The sequence below is a fragment of the Microtus pennsylvanicus genome, chromosome 1, assembly GCF_037038515.1.
Source record: "Microtus pennsylvanicus isolate mMicPen1 chromosome 1, mMicPen1.hap1, whole genome shotgun sequence".
Lineage (NCBI taxonomy): Eukaryota > Metazoa > Chordata > Mammalia > Rodentia > Cricetidae > Microtus > Microtus pennsylvanicus.
The window spans coordinates 112,842,491-112,863,399 of record NC_134579.1 but is presented as its reverse complement, the minus strand read 5'-3'; the positions used below and the strand labels follow the sequence as shown (position 1 = coordinate 112,863,399).

At 52.0% G+C, this 20,909-nt stretch overlaps 1 protein-coding gene across 6 annotated transcripts in view; it reads right to left on the bottom strand.

The window, feature by feature from the left end:
* Positions 1-418: 418 nt before the first annotated feature.
* Positions 419-20,909, bottom strand: part of Rilpl1 (Rab interacting lysosomal protein like 1) — a 34,676-nt gene continuing 14,185 nt past the window's right edge. Inside the window, exons 4-9 of one of the 6 annotated variants that reach the window (XM_075978808.1) lie at positions 20,523-20,744; positions 11,005-11,183; positions 10,376-10,468; positions 4,165-4,252; positions 3,879-3,902; positions 2,008-2,073 (exon numbers count right to left, since the gene is read on the bottom strand). In XM_075978808.1, the coding sequence (XP_075834923.1) occupies positions 3,900-3,902; positions 4,165-4,252; positions 10,376-10,468; positions 11,005-11,183; positions 20,523-20,744 (585 nt within the window). In that variant the 3' untranslated portion in view covers positions 2,008-2,073; positions 3,879-3,899. Of the gene's footprint in view, positions 2,074-3,878; positions 3,903-4,164; positions 4,253-10,375; positions 10,469-11,004; positions 11,184-20,522; positions 20,745-20,909 lie in introns of all 6 variants that reach the window. The other 5 variants (XM_075978786.1, XM_075978802.1, XM_075978817.1 and 2 more) reach the window with 5 other exon arrangements.

The following is a 20,909-nucleotide window of genomic DNA, read 5'->3' as shown; positions in this document are numbered from 1 at the left end:
AAAGAAAGAAAGAAAGAAGACAGCTGGGTGTGGTGAGTGCTCCTGGCACTTGGGAGGCAGGTCCAGCAGTCTGAACTATCTGGAATTTCACGCGGATTCAGTCAGTAAGCATATTCACTGGAGAGCTAGCGGGATGGCTCAGAGCATAAGAGAACGTGCTCTGTGAACTGGCGCAGCACTTAAGAGCACTGCTGTTCTCGCAGGTGACAGGGTCACACAGCTCCAGGGGACCTGATACCCTCTTCTGGCCTCAGTCACGAGCACATGTGCCGCACATGTGTACATGGAGGCGTTCATACACACACATACAGTAAAGCCAAGTCTCTTTAAAAAGTGAATTCCCAGAACCCACAGTTGATAAAATCAACCCAAAGAGCTGTCATGTGACCTCCACTTAAGGACTATGACACACACGTCATGCATACAGTAATAAAGGTTGCAGGACGGTGGAGACACACACCTTTAATCCCAGCAGAGGCTGGTGGATTTCTGTGAGTTCAAGGCCAGCCAGGTCTACAGAGTGAGTTCCAGGACAGCCTCCAAAGCTACACAGAGAAACCCTGTCTCAAAAAATCAATAATAATAAAAATTGCTGAGAGAACCTCACATGCTGGCACATACCTGTCAACCCAGCTCTTGGGAGACACAGGATTGTTAAGAGTCTGAGGCCAGCTAGGGTCATATAACAAGATCTTAGCTCAAAAAAAAAAAAAAAGTCACTGCCTCCTCTTCTAAAGGTCCTGAGTTCAATTCCCAGAAACCACATGGTGGCTCACAACCATCTGTAATGAGATCTGGTGCCCTCTTCTGTCCTGAAGGCATGCTTGCAGGCAGAATACTGTATACATAATAATAATAAAGAAAACATTTTAAAAAAGAAGAAAAAAATAGTTAATACCGAATTTTCCACCTCCTTACTATCCGAAAGTGGCTGGAACTTCTGAAGTCACTTAGACTGAAGCCACAGTGACTATAGGCTTGCACCTCCATGCTCAGCTTCACCCAGTTCTTAGCAAAAATAGTACAATGCACAGGGCACGGTCCCTTCCATCCTATGATCTTATTCTCTGGAGCCTGGAACCCACGTGCTCTGTGCACCAGCAGAAAGTACAGGGGCCAGCCTCCAGTGGCCATGGCAACTGTGAGCTAGCTAGGAGTGTGCACCCCCTGCACCCCATACCTTTTACCCATCCGCCACATCATATCACCCAGGCTCGTGAGTCTGGCACCCAATCCGCTGTAAGGCACTGTCTTCTTTGCACAGACCCAGAATTTCACACAGGTAACATGAAAAGAAAAAATGACAGGAAAAACACACAGGAAACACGTCTCATCCTAAACAACTCTGGTTAGTACTACTGTGGTGCTCACAGCAGATTCCAAGGCACGCCACCTCGGACAGGCTGCTTGGGCCTCTAACCTTACCAGGAGCGGGGAGTGACCATCCCGAGGCTCTTCCCAGCCCGTGGCCCGTGGCTGGGGAGACTGTGATGATTTGCTCTTGTGTCCCATCCAAGTTGGGTGGCTCATCCTGTGACTAGAGGCACCTGTCCAGTCCATACAACCTGCTACCCCCAGGGCCACTTCATAACATAAAACGCCCCTTCCACTGCCCTAAGAAAACAAAACAAAAAAACTAAACCTAGGAGTCAAATAGCCATGATAGTGGTAAGTGATGTGTTCAGCTTAGGAAGCTCGTTACTAAAATTAATGAGGTCTGGCTTCAGATGCTTGTCTTATTAAATATAAGTCCTAAGGGGTCAGAGGCATTGAGTATAAATCGGATAGCCCTGCAGATAAATGAACACTTCTTTAGGTTTTGGCATCAGTTCTTCCTCATCTATCCTCAAAGCAGACAGTTCGTTTGAGGGGTCGATGTGGAGGCAGCCACCGGGAGCAGGCGGCAGGCGGTCCAGGAGGGGGCACAGTCACAGGTGCTGCAGGGCTTCCTGTCCTTGCTCTGTGTACCCGTCATCTCGGTGAGTGTGTGCCCACTGGCCAAAGGACTCATGGATGTGCGTGGGTCTCTGCGTGTTGGCCAGGCGCTTCTTGTCCCGGGAGAAAAAGCTAAACCTTTTGGAAGGGGAAAAGAAACACAGACGGAAGTGAGTGCTTGTCCTCTCCTGCTCCACCTGCCCGCTCCTTCAGCCCTGGAACACACAGGAACAAGCACTCGAGGGAGCAGATCCATTCCCCGTGGGGGATGCAGTCAGCAGGATTCTAGAAAGCACTGGGGCTTCCAGGTGTCATGGGTCCCAGAACCTTAGCACTCAGACAGAACGAGCAGTTTGCAGTATGTGATGGGGGTGGGGGTAGGCAGGACCTTCCATCTGGCCGCTACTAGGGGGATCTTTCCTATATTGACTAGAAACAAACACCAAACCAAATCAGCACAACTCAGGTCCTCACAAAGGCCAGGTGTAAGGCTCTATGGCTCAGCTAAATGCTCAGCTCAGAAATTTGTTTTGTTTTGTTTTTTTCTTCTCATTTTTATAGATAGCGTCTTAGGTAGCTCAAGCTGGTTTCCAAACCTGGCTGAGGGTGACCTTGAACTTCTGATCTTTCTGTCCCTCCTTCCCAAGTGCTGGGGTTACAGGCGTGAGTCACCAAGCCCAGTTTACGGGATGCAGGAGATCAAACCCCGAGGCTTGCGCTTGCCAGGCAAGCACTCTACTTACTGAGCCCCAGCCTAGAGATCTCTTGAATGAATCGAATGATGCTTTGGAAGAAGCTGAAAGTTGTGAGGAAGATGATTCTAAGGCAAACCCATCCTTACTATTCATTCATTCATGCTGTGTTTGTATGAGTATATGAGCACTCAAGTGACATGGCTCCTGTATGGACGGCAGAGGACAGACAGTGGGTGTCAGTTCTCTTCTTCACTGGGGCGGGGGGGGGGTGTTCCCAGAGTTGAATTCTGGTTCTTACTTAGCCTTGGGGGTAGGGGCCTCAGTTCACATCTGGCAGCCCTCATAGTCCATGCTAGGTAAGTGTTCTACCACTGAACCGTAACTCCAGTGAGCGTGTGAGTAATTGTGTGTGTGTGTGTGTGTGTGTGTGTGTGTGTGTGTGTGTGTGTGTGTGTAGGAATCAGTTCTCTCCATCAACTCCATCTTAGGTCCCAGGCAGTGAACCTAGGTCCGCAGGCTTAGCTGCATACATAGCTGCATACGTGTTTATTCCAGCCCACTGATACTCATCTTACAAGACTGCCAAATCACCCAGGCTGGCATTTAGTTTGTGATCCTCCTGACTTAACCCCAAGTGGTCATGCTTGGCAGGAAGCACTTTGGCCTGCTGAGCCATCCTGCAGGCCCCCTAAACTCTGTTAGAGACAGGGTCTCTTATTCACCTCTGCTACGGCCATCGCCTCTCTCCTGTCCCGCAGTGAGAGAGCGGGGACTGCAGAAGCATGCTCTGGGATCTGACTTAACATGGGGTCTGGAGACTGGAACTCGGGTCCTCACATTCCTCACGCTGGCCGACTCCCCAGTCCCGGGGTTTTGTTACAGTCACATCTAGTGAAGAGGATGTTCCGGGGAACTGGGACTACACTCCCTTTCTAGCAGGAATAGAATGCTCTTTCATCCTCAGGCCAAGTTCACCTGGGAAATTCTCTAGGGCTTTAAAGGGCACGTGTGAGCCGGCAAGTCGAGGTGGGGGTTCACGCTGGACAGGGGAGGGCTCGTGGAGTTAGCTAGTCCACCACTGCAGCGTCTCAGCCTGACTTAGGGAAGCCACCTGCAGATGCCAGCTCCCCCCTCCCCCCACTTTTCTGCACCAAACAGCTGCCAAGACAAAGCTGTTTAGAAAGCCTCAGGCACGGAGACAGAGGAAGCAGTTAGTGTCACTCAGATCCGGGGGCGTTGATTACTGACCCGTCACTTAAAGGACCTTCTTTACTGCATCATGGACAAGGTGGTTTTTAGAGCGAAAACAGAAGAGACAAAAAGAATTATCGGTGACATTCCCGGCTGCACTCGTGGAGGTCAAGAGCGACAGTGGCAACCACGCCCCATACCCACTCGAGATGCCAACAAGCAGGTGACGGCCATGCAGCTGAAGTGGCCAGGAGGGACAGGCTGGCAGCAGCCACCACAGCCATTCTAGAGGCACAGCAGAAAAGAAAAACAAAACAAAGCCCCAAACACAGACAGTGCCTACGAGGGACACGAGTCTTCGCACAGGCTGCAACGTGGGGTCGTCAAGGATCAGTCCAGCTGCCACCATGGGCATGACGGCTGTAAAGAGCCTTCCAGAAGCAGACAGACCGAGGAGATAAAGAGAGGGCAGTGTGACCAAGAAACCCACCCCGCAAGATCCACTGAGAGCGGCAACGACGGTCTGTGTTATAGGCCGAGACACGCCCCTCCCCCATGTTCCTCAGCATGACCCATGAAGACACAGGGCCCAGTGGAGGAGAGGGTCCTCTCTCAACAGGACCGACGACCTTGTATATGTGGAGAAGTAGACAAACTCGTGTGCAGAGGCTGTCTGGGTGATGGTCCTATAGCCTAAGGAAGCCCAATGGTCACTAACCCCAAGAGGACAACTGAGAGTCTCTCTCAGGGAACCAATCTTGCTGAAAAACACCTTTTCTTACTATTATTACTATTATTATTATTATTATGTATACTGGGGGAGAAATCCAGAGCCTGTGGATTCTGGCTAAACACTCCAACACTGAGATACTGAGCTATGTTGTTCTCGGCTCTTTCTTGTCCCCATAGGTGGGGACAACCCAGAGTCTCATGTATCTCAGGCTGGCTTCAGTCTCACTACATAGTTAAGAATGACTTTGAACTTGTGGTACCTGGGCTTCCACCTCCAAGGGCTAGGGTTATAGGTCCATGCACTGAAATTGAGCCCAAGGTTTCATGCACACTAGGCAAGTACTCTCCCAACTGAGCTACAGCCTCAGTCTTTTATAAAATTATTATTAATTATTATTTTAGCTTTTCAAGACAAGAGTTTCTCTGTGTAGCCCTGGAACTCACTCTCTAGACCGGGCTGGCCTGGAACTCACAGAGATCCGCCTGGCTTCAGAGTGCTGGGATTAAAGGCGTGCGCAACCACAGCCCACAGAGATAGATCGTCTTTATCCTAAACTAGCCTCAGACTTCCTGCACAGCTGAGGCTAGCTGGAACTCTTGATCCTCGCGTCTCACACCTCCCTTGGGGCTTGACTTACAGGCATAACCATGACCACCACATTGGATCTCATGAGGTGCTGGTGACGGGACCCAGAATATTACACAAAAATTCAATGGAGTGTCTGTATCCCCGAGACACTCTCACGGTCTCCAGTGGAGTGTCTCAAGTCCCTCGCTGTGTTTCCACCATCTCAGTGTCGTCACAGAGGAGTGGGTGCCGCAGTCCACCAGAGCCCACTCATCTGACACTGAGAAGGGCGGGCACCCTTGTCCTGCTAGCTGCTGGGCACAAGAGGCTCTGGGGGCTCCAAACCTCCACACTACTTTGCACCCGCTGTTTTGAAGACACCCCCCTCACAGCCCCTGTCCCTCAAACACTGTCACTGCGAAGCAGGAAGCCTCGGACTCCATGTAGACACTGCTTGTAGAGGTGTCTGCCCACTTACAAACACAGCGGGCCACACCGCTGGCAAGAAGGCCTGAGTCATCTGGGGCATGCCATCCCTTTGATTGCTTCCGGGTCACCTGGACAAGCCCAACCTCCAGAGGTGGCACAGAAATGAAGCTATTCTTTTTATTTTTTCTAAATGAGGTGTGATAGAGCACACTTTTTAAAAATATCTAATTTTATTTAATTTAAATTTTTTTTTTTTGGATTTTCGAGACAGGGTTTCTCCATAGCTTTTGGTTCCTGTCCTGGAACTAGCTCTTGTAGACCAGGCTGGCCTCGAACTCACAGAGATCCGCCTGCCTCTGCCTCCCGAGTGCTGGGATTAAAGGGGTGTGCCACCACCGCCCGGCAAAAATATCTAATTTTAAAAAAGTTTCTCTATGCATTGGTGTTTTGTGACAGGTCTATCCATGCACAGGTGTCAAACAGGTGTGAGCTGCCATGTCGGGGCTGGGAATTAAACCTGTGTCCTCTGGAAGAGTAGCCAGTGCTCTTAACCACTGAGCCGTCTCTCCAGTCCCATAATGGAATATTTTAAAGAGACACTTAAGTCTTTCACCCTTAAGATCATCAGACTCTCCAAACAAAGAATGGGAATTGCCCAAGGAAGTGAGTACTTGTCTCCAGAGATTTACAAAGCTGACCTCACAGGGTGAAACCGAAGTAGGACGGTGAGCGATGGGGGAACCACACATTGGCAGGACTGTTCAGATGTGCCTATCTGTTGCTCTCTACTTAAACCTGACGCTGATTTCAGGACCCTGAAGATGGATGTGTGTGTGTCTCTCTGTGTGTGTCTGTATTCAATGTGTGGCCACATGGAATAAATCTCCTATTTTCTGCTTTTCACTATTAATTTGGCTTTTATAATTGATTGACTCCAGACAGGTGGCTGAAGCTGGCTTGCTAGGGCACAGCCTATGACCTCCAAGTTTGATAAGAGAGGGAGAGCCACTCCTATGACTGTTGGGGCCAAATTCTGCATCTTAATCATGGTAGCCATGGTTTTAATGCCTCCACCCCTGCTGGGTATTTTCGGAAGGCTCAAATCAAGTGAAGTGCTAACTCCTAGCATTTCATGGGCGGCTTTGAAGAAACTATTCCTGGCCGAGGAGGGGTGTGGGGGTAGAAGGCCAGGCACAGGACACACCATCGTCCTTACTGCTACAGACAGAGGCGGAGCATACTCCAAGGCCAGGCTTTCCGGTCCCTGAGGCCAGCTGCTGCCTTCCTGTCCCCCTCCAGAATCCGCCCCCCCCCAAGCTGTGCCCAGTGGAAAGCCGTGCTGTGTATGTGTGGGATGGACTCTGAAGTGGGGACCACACAAAAGGGACACTGGTATTTAGGGTTTGCTGGGGACAAGGCTGAAGTCACTTGAGGCTCCCTTGTGACCTCCGTGGGCTGTGCCAACCTGTCCTCTCAGGCCAGCGGCCTCCCAGTCACAGGCTATTCTTGGACCATCTTCAGCCTCACTGTTCTGACTGGCAGTGGGAGGTTCTGGTCGCCTTGTTGTGCCCAGCCCAGAAATGTCAATTATGACGTCTTGGACTCAGGGTGCGTTTGAGAGATAAGGGGACCTGGGCAGCCAGCCACTAGCTGGGGCATGAGGATGTGAGAGAGGAAGGAGAGGTGAGGGGGTGTTGTAATGGACAAAAGACCTAGTTCAGAAGCCCAGCTTTGAGTCTTCCCAATCGCACAGACTTGAATCAAGTCTGGCATCCCTGGGCCTCAGTTTCCTCATCTGAGAAATGGGGATAACTGTACCAGTTCCATGACTCTGACCATACTCAAGAGTGGACTCCCTTCAACTAAGCCTGGTGGTTCTTTATTAGCTGCTGGGTGACCGAGGTGGGCTGGGACCAGGGGCCCACAGCCACAGGTCAAACACAGTCCAAAGGAGAGGACGAAGGGGACAGAGGCCACAATATGGAGAAGAAGGGCTCTAGGAGAGCCTGCCAATGAAAGCTGTCATAGGCCACAGAGGACAAAAGCCACCAGTGTTGTCCCTGTGCTGGTCAAAAAGCCCTTTGTGCCTGATAGCCGCTCCTGTCACCCCCCAGAAATCTGGCTGCAAAGGGCTGGCCACCTGTGCAGCAGGGACAGGAAGTATGGTCTCGCTCTGTCTTCGCTCCTGTCCCTCTGGAGTGAACAACCCTGTCAGGCTTAGAACACCAGGTGTTGCCAAGCAACCTGAGGCAGAGCTAAAGGGGAGAGGGATTTGGGGAACGGAGCCACCTCAGAGAGTGTGGCAGACGTTGTGGCCTGGTCATATGCTGAATTGGAATCATGACAGTCTAGATTTTACCCAGCCTGAAACTGGAAAAAACAACTTAAAAAAACTATTTGTGCTGGGCAGTGGTGGTGCGCTCCTTTAATCCCAGCACTCAGAAGGCAGAGATTTAAGTTCCAGGACAGCCTGGTCTACAGAGTGAGTTCCAGGACAGCCAGGGCTCCACAGAGAAACCCTGTCTCGGGGGAAAAAATTATGTGTGTCTCTGCATGTGAGTATATGATACGAGTGGTATGTCTATACGTGAGAAAACTGATTTGGGGAGTTCTTTTGTCCATTTTATGTGGGTTCAGGGGGGACTGAACTTAGGTCCTCAGGCTTGTGTTTTTGTTTTTTTTTTTTTTGGTTTTTCAAGACAGGGTTTCTCTGTGGCTTTGGAGCCTGTCCTGGAACTAGCTCTTGTAGACCAGGCTGGTCTCGAACTCACAGAGATCTGCCTGCCTCTGCCTCCCGAGGGCTGGGATTAAAGGCATGCGCCACCATCGCCCGGCCCAGGCTTGTGTTTTAACTGCTAAACCACCTCACTGGCCTCTGCTTCATTTTTCTCTAACACCGAGGTCTATGGGCCTCAAGTTCGCCGTCATCCCCTTCACCTTCTGCGTGTTTCACACGCTTACACCTCACAATGGACCACACGCCACCTGCCTTTCCATTTTCTCTAGAGCTTCAGAGAGAAGAAAACTGAATCCTGTTTCTGTTGTTCTGGCTTCTTTTCAGGCATGGTCCCCAGTCTGTAGTCTAGGTGTCTCTCTCTAACTAGAGGCAGGCGTACCCCAGCCTCCCGAGTGCTGGAGTTACAGATGTGAGCTTCCCCACCTAGTGAGAGCAGACTCCAAGGCTGAGGGTGGCTGCCCCACTCAAGTCCAGGGTCTGCACTTGCAGGAGCACGGGGAGGGACAGAGCCCTCGCACAGGTAGCCAGGAGCCAGCCAAGTCCGATGCTGGAGCAGGCTGGAGAGCCTGCACTTAGGACCATTTCTTCTGTGCAGTTGTCTGAGTGGAGCTTTGGTAGCAGATATAAAGGTCAGAACAGTGCTGGGACTTCATGGGAGCCTTTGGATCCTGTTCCTTAGAAGTATTTATATCTCTTAGAAGAACTCCCAAACCCAGCAGGGGTGTAGGGCAGGCTGGCCAGCTCAGAGGGGCACTGCTGTCTACAGCAGCGCTGCAGGAAGCTACCTCGCTGTCGGAGGGCCCAGCGTGAGCGGGATGCCACCTGCCAAGGGAGTGGGTCCCACCACACAAACCAGCCCACATTCCGTCTGCTCAGAACTAGCCAACAATTCCCAGCATGGTCACTGGCGTTTAACGGGTAGATGTATGGGTAGAGCCCACTTCCTCCCCCACCCCCACGCTGCCTGCTCTTTCAAAGCTTCTATTGGGTTTGGGGAGAAGCCCAAGGACTTTTCTGTAAGAATAGCCAATACCAGGTCCGGAGAGCCCCTTTCGGTCTATCCAGACACTAGACGTGGGTCTGCCACAGGCTTGACTACAGTCCTCCGGGGCCGGGCTACCTCGGCTGGGCTCTGCCTCTTACTGGCCACAGTCAGTTGTCTCAAGGGTCCCCTAACAATGACAGTCTTCTACGTATTAGCACCAGAGTGAGGCCTCCACAAGGCTATTTGAGGGACAGGACTTGGCCTGCAGCAGGCTCTTGATGGGCACAAGATGGCACCTGACAAGGCCAGATAAAAACTCAGCCCTTCCTCTGACAGGCTTTGGGGCCTGCAAATCTTCTCAACTGGACACCATTACCCCATTAGCCTCTGTTCTTTCCCAAGGAAGATGTTGGCAGCTCCCACGAGAACCAAGGAGATCCACAAGGCTGAGCACTCCTGGAGGGGCCGAGGTCTAGTGGATCACAGGAGCTACACGCGACCTTCTGCGTGTGTCTCATAGCAACCAGGGCCTAAGACTGAATGTATGTTGGACCAACATATACGTAATAGCGTAGAGGGTTTATCATCACAAAATCCGACAGGGGGTGGACCTAGGCTACTCTGGACTTTATTTTTAAGTATCATATGTAGCCTAGGTTGGTCTTGGCTACTTACTATGAAGCCAAGGATGACCTTGAACTTCCGATCTTCCTGTTGCCACCTTCTGAATGCTGGGATTCAAGCACAGGGTCCTACACTTAGCTCCTTAAAGTTTTGAAAATGCCCGAGTCTCCGATCCCCCAACTTACTCACCGTACCAAACCCAGAGCCACATCCCATGCACCTGGCACACCCAAGCAAGCTCCTGAGCACCAGTCACTGGTCCCCAAATCTCTGCCCAGTGACACCGAGAACTGGGGGTCCAGGTCAAGCAGGGAGATAATCAAAACCTGAAGGGCAAGCCCCAGTGGTGGGAGAAGCTGGTCTCAGCCACTGGGGTGAGGGGCAGTCCTGAGAGAAGGCGCCCAGACCTGGAATCAGAGGTCGCAGGAACCAGGATGAACCATGTGTGACACGGCCCACGTGGAAGGCACAAGACTTACAGTCGCTTGATCCCGGACTCCGGCTGGGGGGATGTTCTTGGGTGTATGATGGGCGGAGGCTGGGGTATTCGATTCTCCTCTTCTATTTCTTCGCTGAAGGCATGAAATAGAGGAGTCAACACAATCCTGTGATAACTGGAACCCTCCCAAAGTGGGTAGAATGGTTTGCTTTGGTGCAAAATTTCTCAGTGGGGAGTAAGGTAACCGGGAAGATGACAACTGTGTTCTTTGCTAGCACACTCAGCCAGGGGTTTGAGTCTGGAGGGTAAGTCAGTAGTTCCTTTGGCCCTGGGGAGGTGCTATGTCTTCCCTTCCTCCCTCTCTCCCTCTCTTCCCCCTCCTTCTGATGTGCATGCATGTGTGCGTGCGCGCGTGCGCAAATGTCTGGGGACCTAAGTTCTGCTCCTCGTGCTTGCAATGTTAACTCTTCACTGATCAAGCCATCTATCCCTCAGCCCTCTGACAGACATCTGGTCACACACTTGGCAAGACGTGCAATGAATGGCCTGCTGGGGGCTGTGTGACCTTTATGCCACCTATAGGAGTGCTTGTCTCTCTGCTGCACAAGTACCAACACGCCTGGCCTGGGTCTGGGGTGTGGCCGCTGAGGTCGTGGTAATTGCCCTCACCTCTTATAGTAGGCCAGCTCCTCTTGCAGCAGGAACACCTTAGACTTAAGCTCATTCCTCTCATGCAGCACGTCCCGCAGCTCCTGTAGTGTGAACCGAGGGCGGTTGGGGTCCTTGAGGTCCAGGGCAGCCTTCTCTGAGTCTGAAATGCATTCCTCCCCATCCGCCTGCAGCTGTATCTGAAGAAGGCAGAGATGCGTTGTCAAGGCACTCCTGATGGTCCCCGCTCCACACCCTTCATATGCTAGAATTTTCTAACCCCCTCTGGTAGGCGGCCTGCTCAGGTCACTATTTTCGGTCTCTGGGCAGCAGCCTCCGCTTATCTTCCATAATGCTTCCCTTTGGAGGTGGGAGCCAGCCACCACCTGTTCAGCAAGCTCCTTCATGAGCTAGCCCTGCATCCCAGACTCCCACTCCACTCAGGATGCTATTACAAACGGGCAGAGGCATGCGTGCCTCCCACCGTGCCTCTGACGGCCGCCCTCCACCATCTGTTGCCTTCTCCTCCAGGTTTCCCTCCCATTTTCTTTCTTAGACCTCTGCTGATCTGGTCAAGGTGTGTTGAAGAACAGCCGAGACTCGCTCTTGCTACCGTTTTCATTTAACGAGAAGCTGAGTCACTTCTGGGACAGACCCTCTGGTCAAACCCCTTCTTCCCCAGGGGCTCCTGCCACCTTGCTGGAGCCTGGCAAGGGGACACAGCTGTCTGCAATGTAAGTCACACAGGCAGAGCCCAGGATCATTCTGCAGCAGCTGCCCTGCCTCAGATCACAACTTACCATGGCACCTCGTGCCAGAGCCTGGTAGCCTTTCAAAGACATTGGTAAGACACATGAAATACAGAATTTACCATTTTAAAGTATGTTAGCGGGGTGTGGTGGTACATGGCTCTAGTCTTGGCACACAGGCGGCTGGGGCAGGAAAGGTGCCGAGAGTCAAGGCCAGCCTAAGCTATGTTGTGAATTTCAAGGCAATCTGAGCCACACAGTAAGTTTGAGGCCAGCCTGGGCTACATGGTGAGTATGAGGCCAGTCTGTGCTACATAGAGACTTGAAGCCAGTCTGGGATACAGTGTGATACTCCCCCCCAAAAAAACCTCTCATGCAGTGATACTACTTTATACCTCTAATTCCAGAACATTCTCATCATCCAAAGGCAATTCCCACACGCACTAAGCAATCGCCCACCACTTCCCCCTCTTTCTGTCTCAGCCCCTGCAGGAAGCCTGTTTTCTCATCTCTTCCCACCTGGACATTTTCCATAATGCACCTGCCTCTGCCTCTTCCAATCAACCTTGTGTTTTGTCCACATTACAGCCTGTGTCAGAGACTCATCCCTTTTAATGGCTGGGTATATTCTACAGACGGGAACATGAGCACGGTGTCATCCTGCAGTCATGGGCACGTACGTAGCTTCTCTTTGGATGTGAATCCCAGCGTCCAATCCTGATGGGACACCTGTCTTCCACCCTTGAACTATGCCCAGGACTGTGAACGGCTGCGAAGACTCTGTTTTTACCTGAGTTCTCCTCTCTATACAAGGTGCTTCCCACAGTGGATGTGCCGTTTGGCACCCCCGCCAGCCACTCCAAGGATCCCAGTTCTCCACAGTCCACACACTTGCCACTTTCTATTTACTTGTTTACTCAAGATTATTGTATGTGTCTGTGAGTGCTTACAGAGTATATGGCAGTCAAAGGGCAACTTTAGGAAGTCAGTTCTTTCTTCTGACCATATGGGTCCTGGGTATCAAACGCCAGTGGGTACTGCGTGGCAACAAGCACCTTTACCTGCTGGGCCATCTTGCCAGCTGCCCTAGCTAGTTTTAGGTCAATGTAACACAAGCTAAAGTCATCAGAAAGGAGGGAACCTCAACTGAGAAAGATAAGATCCTCCATAAGATCCAGCTATAGGGCATTTTCTTAATTAGTGATTGATGTGGGTGGGGCCACCGCTGGGCAGGTGGACCTGGGTTCTGTAAAAAAAGTAGGCTGAGGCTGGACAGTGGTGGCGCACGCTTTTAATCCAGCACTCTGGAGGCAGAGGCAGGCGGATCTCTGAGAGTTCGAGGCCACCGTGGTCTACAGAGCTAGTTCCAGGACAGGCTCCAAAGCTACAGAGAAACCCTGCCTCAGGGAGAAAAAGGAGAGAGAGAGAGAGAGAGAGAGAGAGAGAGAGAGAGAGAGAGAGAGAGAACAAGCAGGCTGAGCAAGCCACAGGGAGCAAGCCAGTAAGCAACATCCTTCCATGGTCTCTGCATCAGCTCCTGCCTCCAGGTTCCTGCCCTGACATTCTTCAATAATAAATGATGATATGGAAGTATAAGCAAAATAACACCCCCACATGCCAACTTGATTTGGTCATGGTGTTTATCACAGCAATAGTAACCTTAAGAGGCTCAGCCGGGCGGTGGTGGCGCACGCCTTTAATCCCAGCACTCGGGAGGCAGAGGCAGGTGGATCTCTGTGAGTTCGAGACCAGCCTGGTCTACAAGAGCTAGTTCCAGGACAGGCCTCCAAAACCACAGAGAAACCCTGTCTCGAAAAAAAAAAAAAAAAGAAGAGGCTGGCCCATTACTTTCTTTTTAGAGACAGGTTCTCACTCTGTAGCCCAGACTGGCTGGAACCCACATCCATCTTCCGGCCTCAGGCTCTGGAAGGCTGGGATGGCAGGTGTGTGACACTGGACACCCCTTTCTCCCTTACCCTCATGTTTCCTAATATTTGCAATATTCGGACCTTGCACACACCAACAAGTCATACCACCAACCACCCTTCCCCAAGCCAGCAAGCCAGATCCCCAGTGGTCCATTTCTTCAAGGCCATCACCAAAACCAGGATGCTCCAGCATGAGAAGGCATGATGTCTGCAATGTAGCAGGCCACTCAGCATCTGCAGATGGCCTTCCCAGCTACGCTACCCACAGCCTGTTACAGCCTGGGTCACAGCTTCATTCCTTCCCACAGCTGTGTAATACTCCACTGTGAGACAAACCTCTAGCATTATCCATCACCACTGCGGTCTCACCATCAGGACTGGCCACCTCCACAGACTGTTCCTCCATTTTTAAAGGGCATCCAGCATTTTACTAAACACTAAAATCACTCAACTCAGAACCGGAACAGACTGGAACTGAACAGCAGGATTGAGAGATAGACACACACAAATATGCCAATAAGTGAGGATCGAGGGAGCGGTTTCCAGAGAGGTGCTCCCTCTGCGTGGGGTGTTGATGCATGTGTAGGAGTTTTCCACCAACTCCCAGCATCAGAGGCAAAGACATCAGAGGTTGCAATAGAGTCCCCAGGGCCACACAGTGTCCCCTGCTGGGCCATAAAATCTACTGAACCAGCTGTCAACTGTTTTAAAATCTGGAGACTCAAATTCCAAATCCTCCTGCCTCTGCCTCCCTAGTGTTAGGTTTACATCATGCCCCAGAGAATCTAATGATATTTCTATTTTGTTTCTGTTTTGTTTTTGTTTTTCAAGATGGTTTCTTGCATAGCCCTGACTGTCCTGGAACTTGCTTTGTAGAGCAGGCTGCCCTGGAACTCATAGAGATCAACCTGCCTCTGCCAACTGAGTGATAGGTTTAAAGGTGTGCACACCCCGCCCCCGCAAACCCACTTTGACACACAGGGTCCCCCTGCTCCCCAGCAGTAGCCGTGTTCAGTCAAGACACAGAAAGCTAGGGCTGGAGAGATGGCTCAGAGGTTAAGAGCATTGGTTGTTCTCCTAGAGGTCCTGGGTCCAATTCCCAGCACCCAACATGGTGGCTTACAACTGTCTATAACTGTAGTCCCATGGGATCGGACACCCTCTTCTGGTGTGCATAGATACATGCAGACAAAACAGCCACACATATTAACCAAATAAATAAATAAACATCTTAAGGGAAAAAAATCATAGCGGTTCCTCTGGCCTTAGCAGGGTCAGCTCTTCTGAGGTAGTGAGCATTAATTCCCCTAGAGCGTAGGTGAGTCTTAGCCAGGTGTGTGGCAGTTTTGCTTCTGAGTGTGGGGAGAACTGGGGCTCTGTCAGCCATGACTCCACCTTGTGGGCAGCGCTAGCAAGGCCCGTCCCAGCTGGAAAGTTTGAAGCAATCCCTTCCAATACAGTCATCAAAGCCAATCAGAGGCCCTTCTAGGGTCATTCCACAAGGGACTGTTGGGTGACTCAGGTTATCTCAGATAAACTGCTCCCTCTCCCTGGGGGCTCTCTGGGCACAGGTGCCAGGAGATGCCTGGAGGCTCCAGGAACAGCATCACAGGTCTGGGCCTGTAGCCTGAGGCCTGGCCTCCTGGGAAGGCTCCCCTCTGCCTCCGGAGTGCTGGGATTAAAGGCGTGCCACCACCGCCCGGCTTCCAGTAATTCTTATACCGGGGTGGTGGAGGAGTACCTGCTTTCTTATCTGAAGACCTGCTTCCTAGAAACTGTGTGCCACTCACGGTGGTTTGTTTTGCTGCCAGAGCTGGAGCCCAGGTCCTGGGACAGTTCTCTTCCCTGGATGCTGAAAACGGCCGAATGCGATGGTTCATGAATTATACCTCTCAGAGCCTTATGTAAAAGTCCACATCAGTGTGAAAGGTAGGTGTGGAGTTTAGGGCCAGCCTGGGCTACGTTGTGAGACCTACCTCAATAACACCACGTAAGAACTCAGTATACAGCTCAGTGGGGAGAGCGACTGTCCGACATTCACCAGGCCCCTTGGGTCCAACACCCCTGGCTCTGCATAAACCTGGTGTGGTTTACACACTAGAATCCTGGCACTGGAGAGGCAGAGGCAAGAGGATCATGGTTTCTGGGTTATCCTTGGATACTGGCCAGCTTAGGCCACATGAAACCTTGTCCCAAAACAAAAACAGAAAACACGAAAAGATCAGAGAAAGAAAGGAGCAGGCTGGGTAAACTAGAGAGAAAGCCAGGCTCCTCGGAAAATAACAAGAATGGCTTCCTTGGCTAGGCATGGTGGTGTCCACCTTTGGTCCTATCCCTCGGGAGGCAGAGGCAGGAGGATCTCTGTGAGTTCGAGGCCAATCTGATCCACAGAGTGAGTTCCAGAATAGCCCAGACTATGTGGAGAAACCCAGTCTCACAAAACCATAAAACAAAAAAGAGGTCCCCTCTCCAGCTGCAAGTTCCTCTATAGCTCCCACCTCCCTCCAGTCCTGCCCTAGGACTGAACTGTACCTAGCCACAGGTCACATTCCCCAACCTGCTTCCTGGCTGTTCCTTGCCTGGAACAGCTTGCTCCACATTCTACTGGAAACCTCCCCACCCAACCTGTCCCTATCTCCCTCCTCCCGGTGCAGGGGCAACACTCGGCATAAGTGCTTCAGAGAACTTTCTGGATGTGTGAGGGCCAGCCAGCCATGCCTCTCCATGCCACTGCCCCCTCTCCCAACAGCCACATTTCTCTACCTGGGCTTCATAAGACCCTGAACCACAGGGTCAGGGCTGTCCCCTCATTTGCCAGAAGCCCCGGGTCTCATGTAACCCTGCTGCCCTCCTGTTTTATTGAGACGCACTCTGGACGTCACACAACCCGGAAGCCATCCAGGCAGCATGATCCAGATGTGGGCAGCCTTGATTTTCCCCCTCACTTCTTTCTACATTTTTATTCGTATGCACACACAGAGCCAGACACTGACATCAAGTGGCTTCATCAATCGCGCTCTATTTAATCTGTTTAGCTCAACAACTATGCTAGTCTGGCTGGCTCTGGATGCCCGGAGCCACAATGCCAGGGCTATAGGCATAAGCTCCACCTGGCTTTTTGTATATTGGTGCTGGGGCTCCAAATGCAGGCCTCCAAACTCAGGTCTGCACTTTATCGACAGCCATCTCCCAGCCCTTCTCCTCAGCTGCCAGAATGGAAGGTAAAACCAGCGTGTGCAGCCAGTTGGTGCAAAATGTCCCTGTGCTTAAGTGAGAGACCTGGATCAGAGCTGGGAATCACATGGTCCTTAGGGTGGTGCCCTCGGGTACTCAGGCTTAGACCAGCCCTGCCTGGTCAGATTGATATATGACACTCCCACATCACATGGGTACCCCCCACTGTGGCCTAGTGGCTGTCTTGGGCATGCATCTCCCTGCTGTGCATCTGGCCCAGCCTTTTACTTCAGACCTGGATTACTGCAAAGTCATCGGTGCCTGCCATAGGTCACTTCCCCTTCATACTGTCCTCCATAAAATCCCAGGGTTCATCCCACCTACAGAGGCCATGTCAAGGGACCCCCCACGCATTTCTGCTGCAGCTCAGAGACTGCATGGCAGCCACAGCTGCCTCGCACTCCAATGGGCAGTTGCAACCCCAGCCTACCCACCCACACCTCTGTATTGTCCCCTCAGTCTCCAGGGTTCCACTTGGTACCTAGCTGGTTTGTGAACCCCTCTACAGCAGCCAGGGACTCAGAAGGGCACAGTACCTATCTGTAGGCCTCTCCTCACAGGGCTGACTCAGCGAGGAGCCAGTCTGAAGACTTCTGCTGGGACTCTTGGGGAAGAGGCTGGCTGAGCAGGTTGCTATCAGGGACCATGTCATAACCAGAGTCCACCCAAGAAAGGATGCAACTTAAGAGGCAACAAAACCAAAAAGGCCTGAGTCAGAAATCCTGCTACCTTTCGTTCTCTGAGCCCCTGGAACCAGCTGTACCTGAAGCTGTCTGACCTTCAAGCTCCAGTCACAGACAACACGTGTGCCTTTCTCTCTCTCCTTCAACACGTAACTTGACTTCATGACACTATATTCCCAAATCAGGTCCTAACCCTGTCCCTCTAAAGATGACTTCTTCCTTATTCTCTCCCCAGATTCTAGTCCTTCAGAAGCAGCTGGTCCAGACGCATTAGCTGTCGGCTAGGCACAGACCTCAGGCTGGAACTCAGCTGCCTGTAAGTTCACCTCCTTTGCAGGGTGACTAACAGGGCCACTGGGGACTCGGTCTCACTTGCTACCTATGGATGTGCCCGCAGCTCTTCCCTGACCCTCTCCTCCCTCCGCCAGCCACAGAAAAGTTGCACCTTGGAAGCTCTGCCAGCTGCTGGCATTGCAGGCCCATCTGGGGGACTCTGAGCCCCGCCTGGGGTTATCTGTGTGACACCCACTGCACCCGCCATCTCCCTGCCCTGGGCCTCCTGACGGATCCATCCACGGACAGGGAGGCCTCCGGCGCTCACCGCATGCCTCTGCCTTCTTGTTTGCATCTTCAGGGCATGGAAAACTCACAACCCACGGGGCCTTTAGCCACTCTGAGGAAGGACTTAGTGTCACCCCAAGGTCAGTTCTGAGAGGGCCTGGGTACTTCTTAGCAGCCCCAGCAGGTGAGTGTCCTCGGCCTTGCACGGGGCCTCTTGTTCACCTTCCCCCTTCCCTGTCACAGGCTGCCTCAGGAGTCACCTCTCAAGCGTAGGTTTTGCTGGAAGCCTTGATCACAAGCTCTTCCTGAGAGATAAGTGAGGACAATGTCTCACTGCTGGGATAGTCTTCCCTCTCCAGGGTGGATATACTGGGGCTCAGTTCTTCCCTTCCCTTCTTTTCTCTTCTTTCCGTAACAGGGTTTCTCCTACGTAGTCCTGCCTGTCCTGGAACTCTCTCTGTGACCAGGCTGGCCTCGAACTCACAGATTCGAACTCACAGGCCTGCCTCTGCCTCTCGAGTGCTAGGATTAAAGGTGTGTGCCAACATTTCTCCGGCTAGTCCTTCCCTTCTATATGAGGTCATAAACTCCTGGGACTTCCCGCCCCCCAACCTCCCCCACCTGTCAATCTCTCAGGTGCACACAAACTCCTCTCCCTGAGGAGCCTGCAGGCCCGGCCCCAACTTCCACCCGGACCGCTGGCCAGCCCCTCACTCCCCTTCACCGCACACCAGCCACCTTCACCATGAGGCCTCCTTGTCCCTGAGGCTCCTCCTGCCACAGGGCCTTTGCACAGGTCATTCTTCCCGCCTGGAACTCATTCCCCCTCCTCCTCTATCCTTACTCCTGTCAATCCCCTCCTGGAAAAGCCCCCTGAGCCCATCCCAGACAAACCTACAGGGCAGAAGGAAGAAAATGACCTCCACGTACTGTGGCACATGAGCATGCGCGCGCCCGTGCGCGCGCGCGCACACACACACAATAAATAAATGTTAAAATCATCTGTATGTAATTCACATACCACAATATCCACCCTTCAAAGAATAAAGTTCAGGGAGTTTCAGCATATTCTCAGGTGTGCAACCACCACCACTTTCTAATTCTGGAACTTTTCCCTCCTCCCCAAAGAAGCCCTATGCCCATTAGCCATTCCCCACTGCCCTGGTCCCTACGCCGACCATCTGCACTCTGGCCTGGATCTGCCCAATCCGGAATCTTAGAGACACAGGAGATACACAGCACGTGGCCTTCCGGGTCTGGCCTATCCTCACTCATCAAGACCACTTCAAGGTTCATCTATGGGGTCGGAGTGCTCGTCTCGTGACTCAGGCTTTTTCAGGGCTGAGTCATATTCCGTGGTGTGGACTATGTATGTGCGGCCACATTTCCGTTCTCACTTCCTGTCAGACCCGATGAGTAATGCTACTGTGAGCATCTGGGTCATTTTCTTCCTGGGTTTTATTTTTACCTTTGAGACAGGGTCTCATACAGCTCAGGTTAGTAAAGAATTTGATGCACAGTCTAAAACCATCTTAAATTTAAACAACTTCTTCTTCTTTCTTTCTTTCTTTCTTTCTTTTTTTTTTGGTTTTTCGAAACAGGGTTTCTCTGTAGCTTTGGTGCCTGTCCTGGAACTAGCTCTTGTAGACCAGGCTGGCCTCGAACTCACAGAGATCCGCCTGCCTCTGCCTCCTGAGCGCTAGGATTCCAGGTATGAGCCACTGAGTCAGCTTGCACGTTTGTTTTTTAAATGTGTATACGGGTGTTTGAATGTGAGCATGTGTACACATGGATGCAGGTTTTCACGGAGGACAGAGAGAGCAACAGATGCCTCGGAAAAGTCAGAAGCAGTTGTGAGCCTCCAAACGAGGGGGCTTAGGAGCTGAACCAGGGTCCTTTGAAAAAGCAGCAAGTGCTCTTAACTGCTGAGCCATCTCTCCAGGCTCCTGTACAGGTTTTTACGTGGACATGTGTTCAGTTCTCTTGGGTATCCATCTAGAACTTCCAGTCCCTATAAACGCATGCTCCATGGGACAGTAGCCAGGGCTGCGCAATCCTTATCCCATCCTCTGTGCCTGCTACAGTCAACAGTCACTCGAATGGATGAATGGATGAATGAATGAATGAATGAATGAGTGATGAATGAAGCTCAGCCATCATCACTGAACTGCATGCCCTCTGGGATGCTGGAGACCAGGGATTCAGGTCCAGCTCTGCCCATGCCCAGTTGGTGTCCTCAGGCCAGGATCTCTCTCTCTCTCCCTCTTTCTCTCTTGGTGCCTCCTGCCTTCTTAGATACAATGGGGAAAACAAGGCAGTTCTTTCTACGTGGGGCCAGCCCACAACTCGGGTTCCCACACACCTCATACCAGCTTGCTGCTCACCTCGGCCTCCTCCTCCCCATTCTGGCTGTGCTCGCCCTGCAGCCTCTCCCTCAGCTTCCCGAGTTCTGCCCGAAGGCTGCCCATCTCCTGCTCCTTGGTCTGCAGATCTGCCTCAAGCTCCACCTTCTGCTCAATCAAGGCCTTCCCCTGGGCCTCCACCACCGTGACCCGGTGCCGAAGGTCATGGTTGATCTTCATTAGCCTCGTCTGCTGCTGCTGCAGCTGTGGAGAGAAAGAGGCATTTAGTGAGGCTGCCACAGACAGCAGGAAACCACGGATGACTGTAAACCATGGAGGACAGGAAATCACAGACGACAGGAAACCATGGACAACAGGAAACCATGGACGACTGTAAACCACGGACCACAGTAAACCATGGAGGACAGG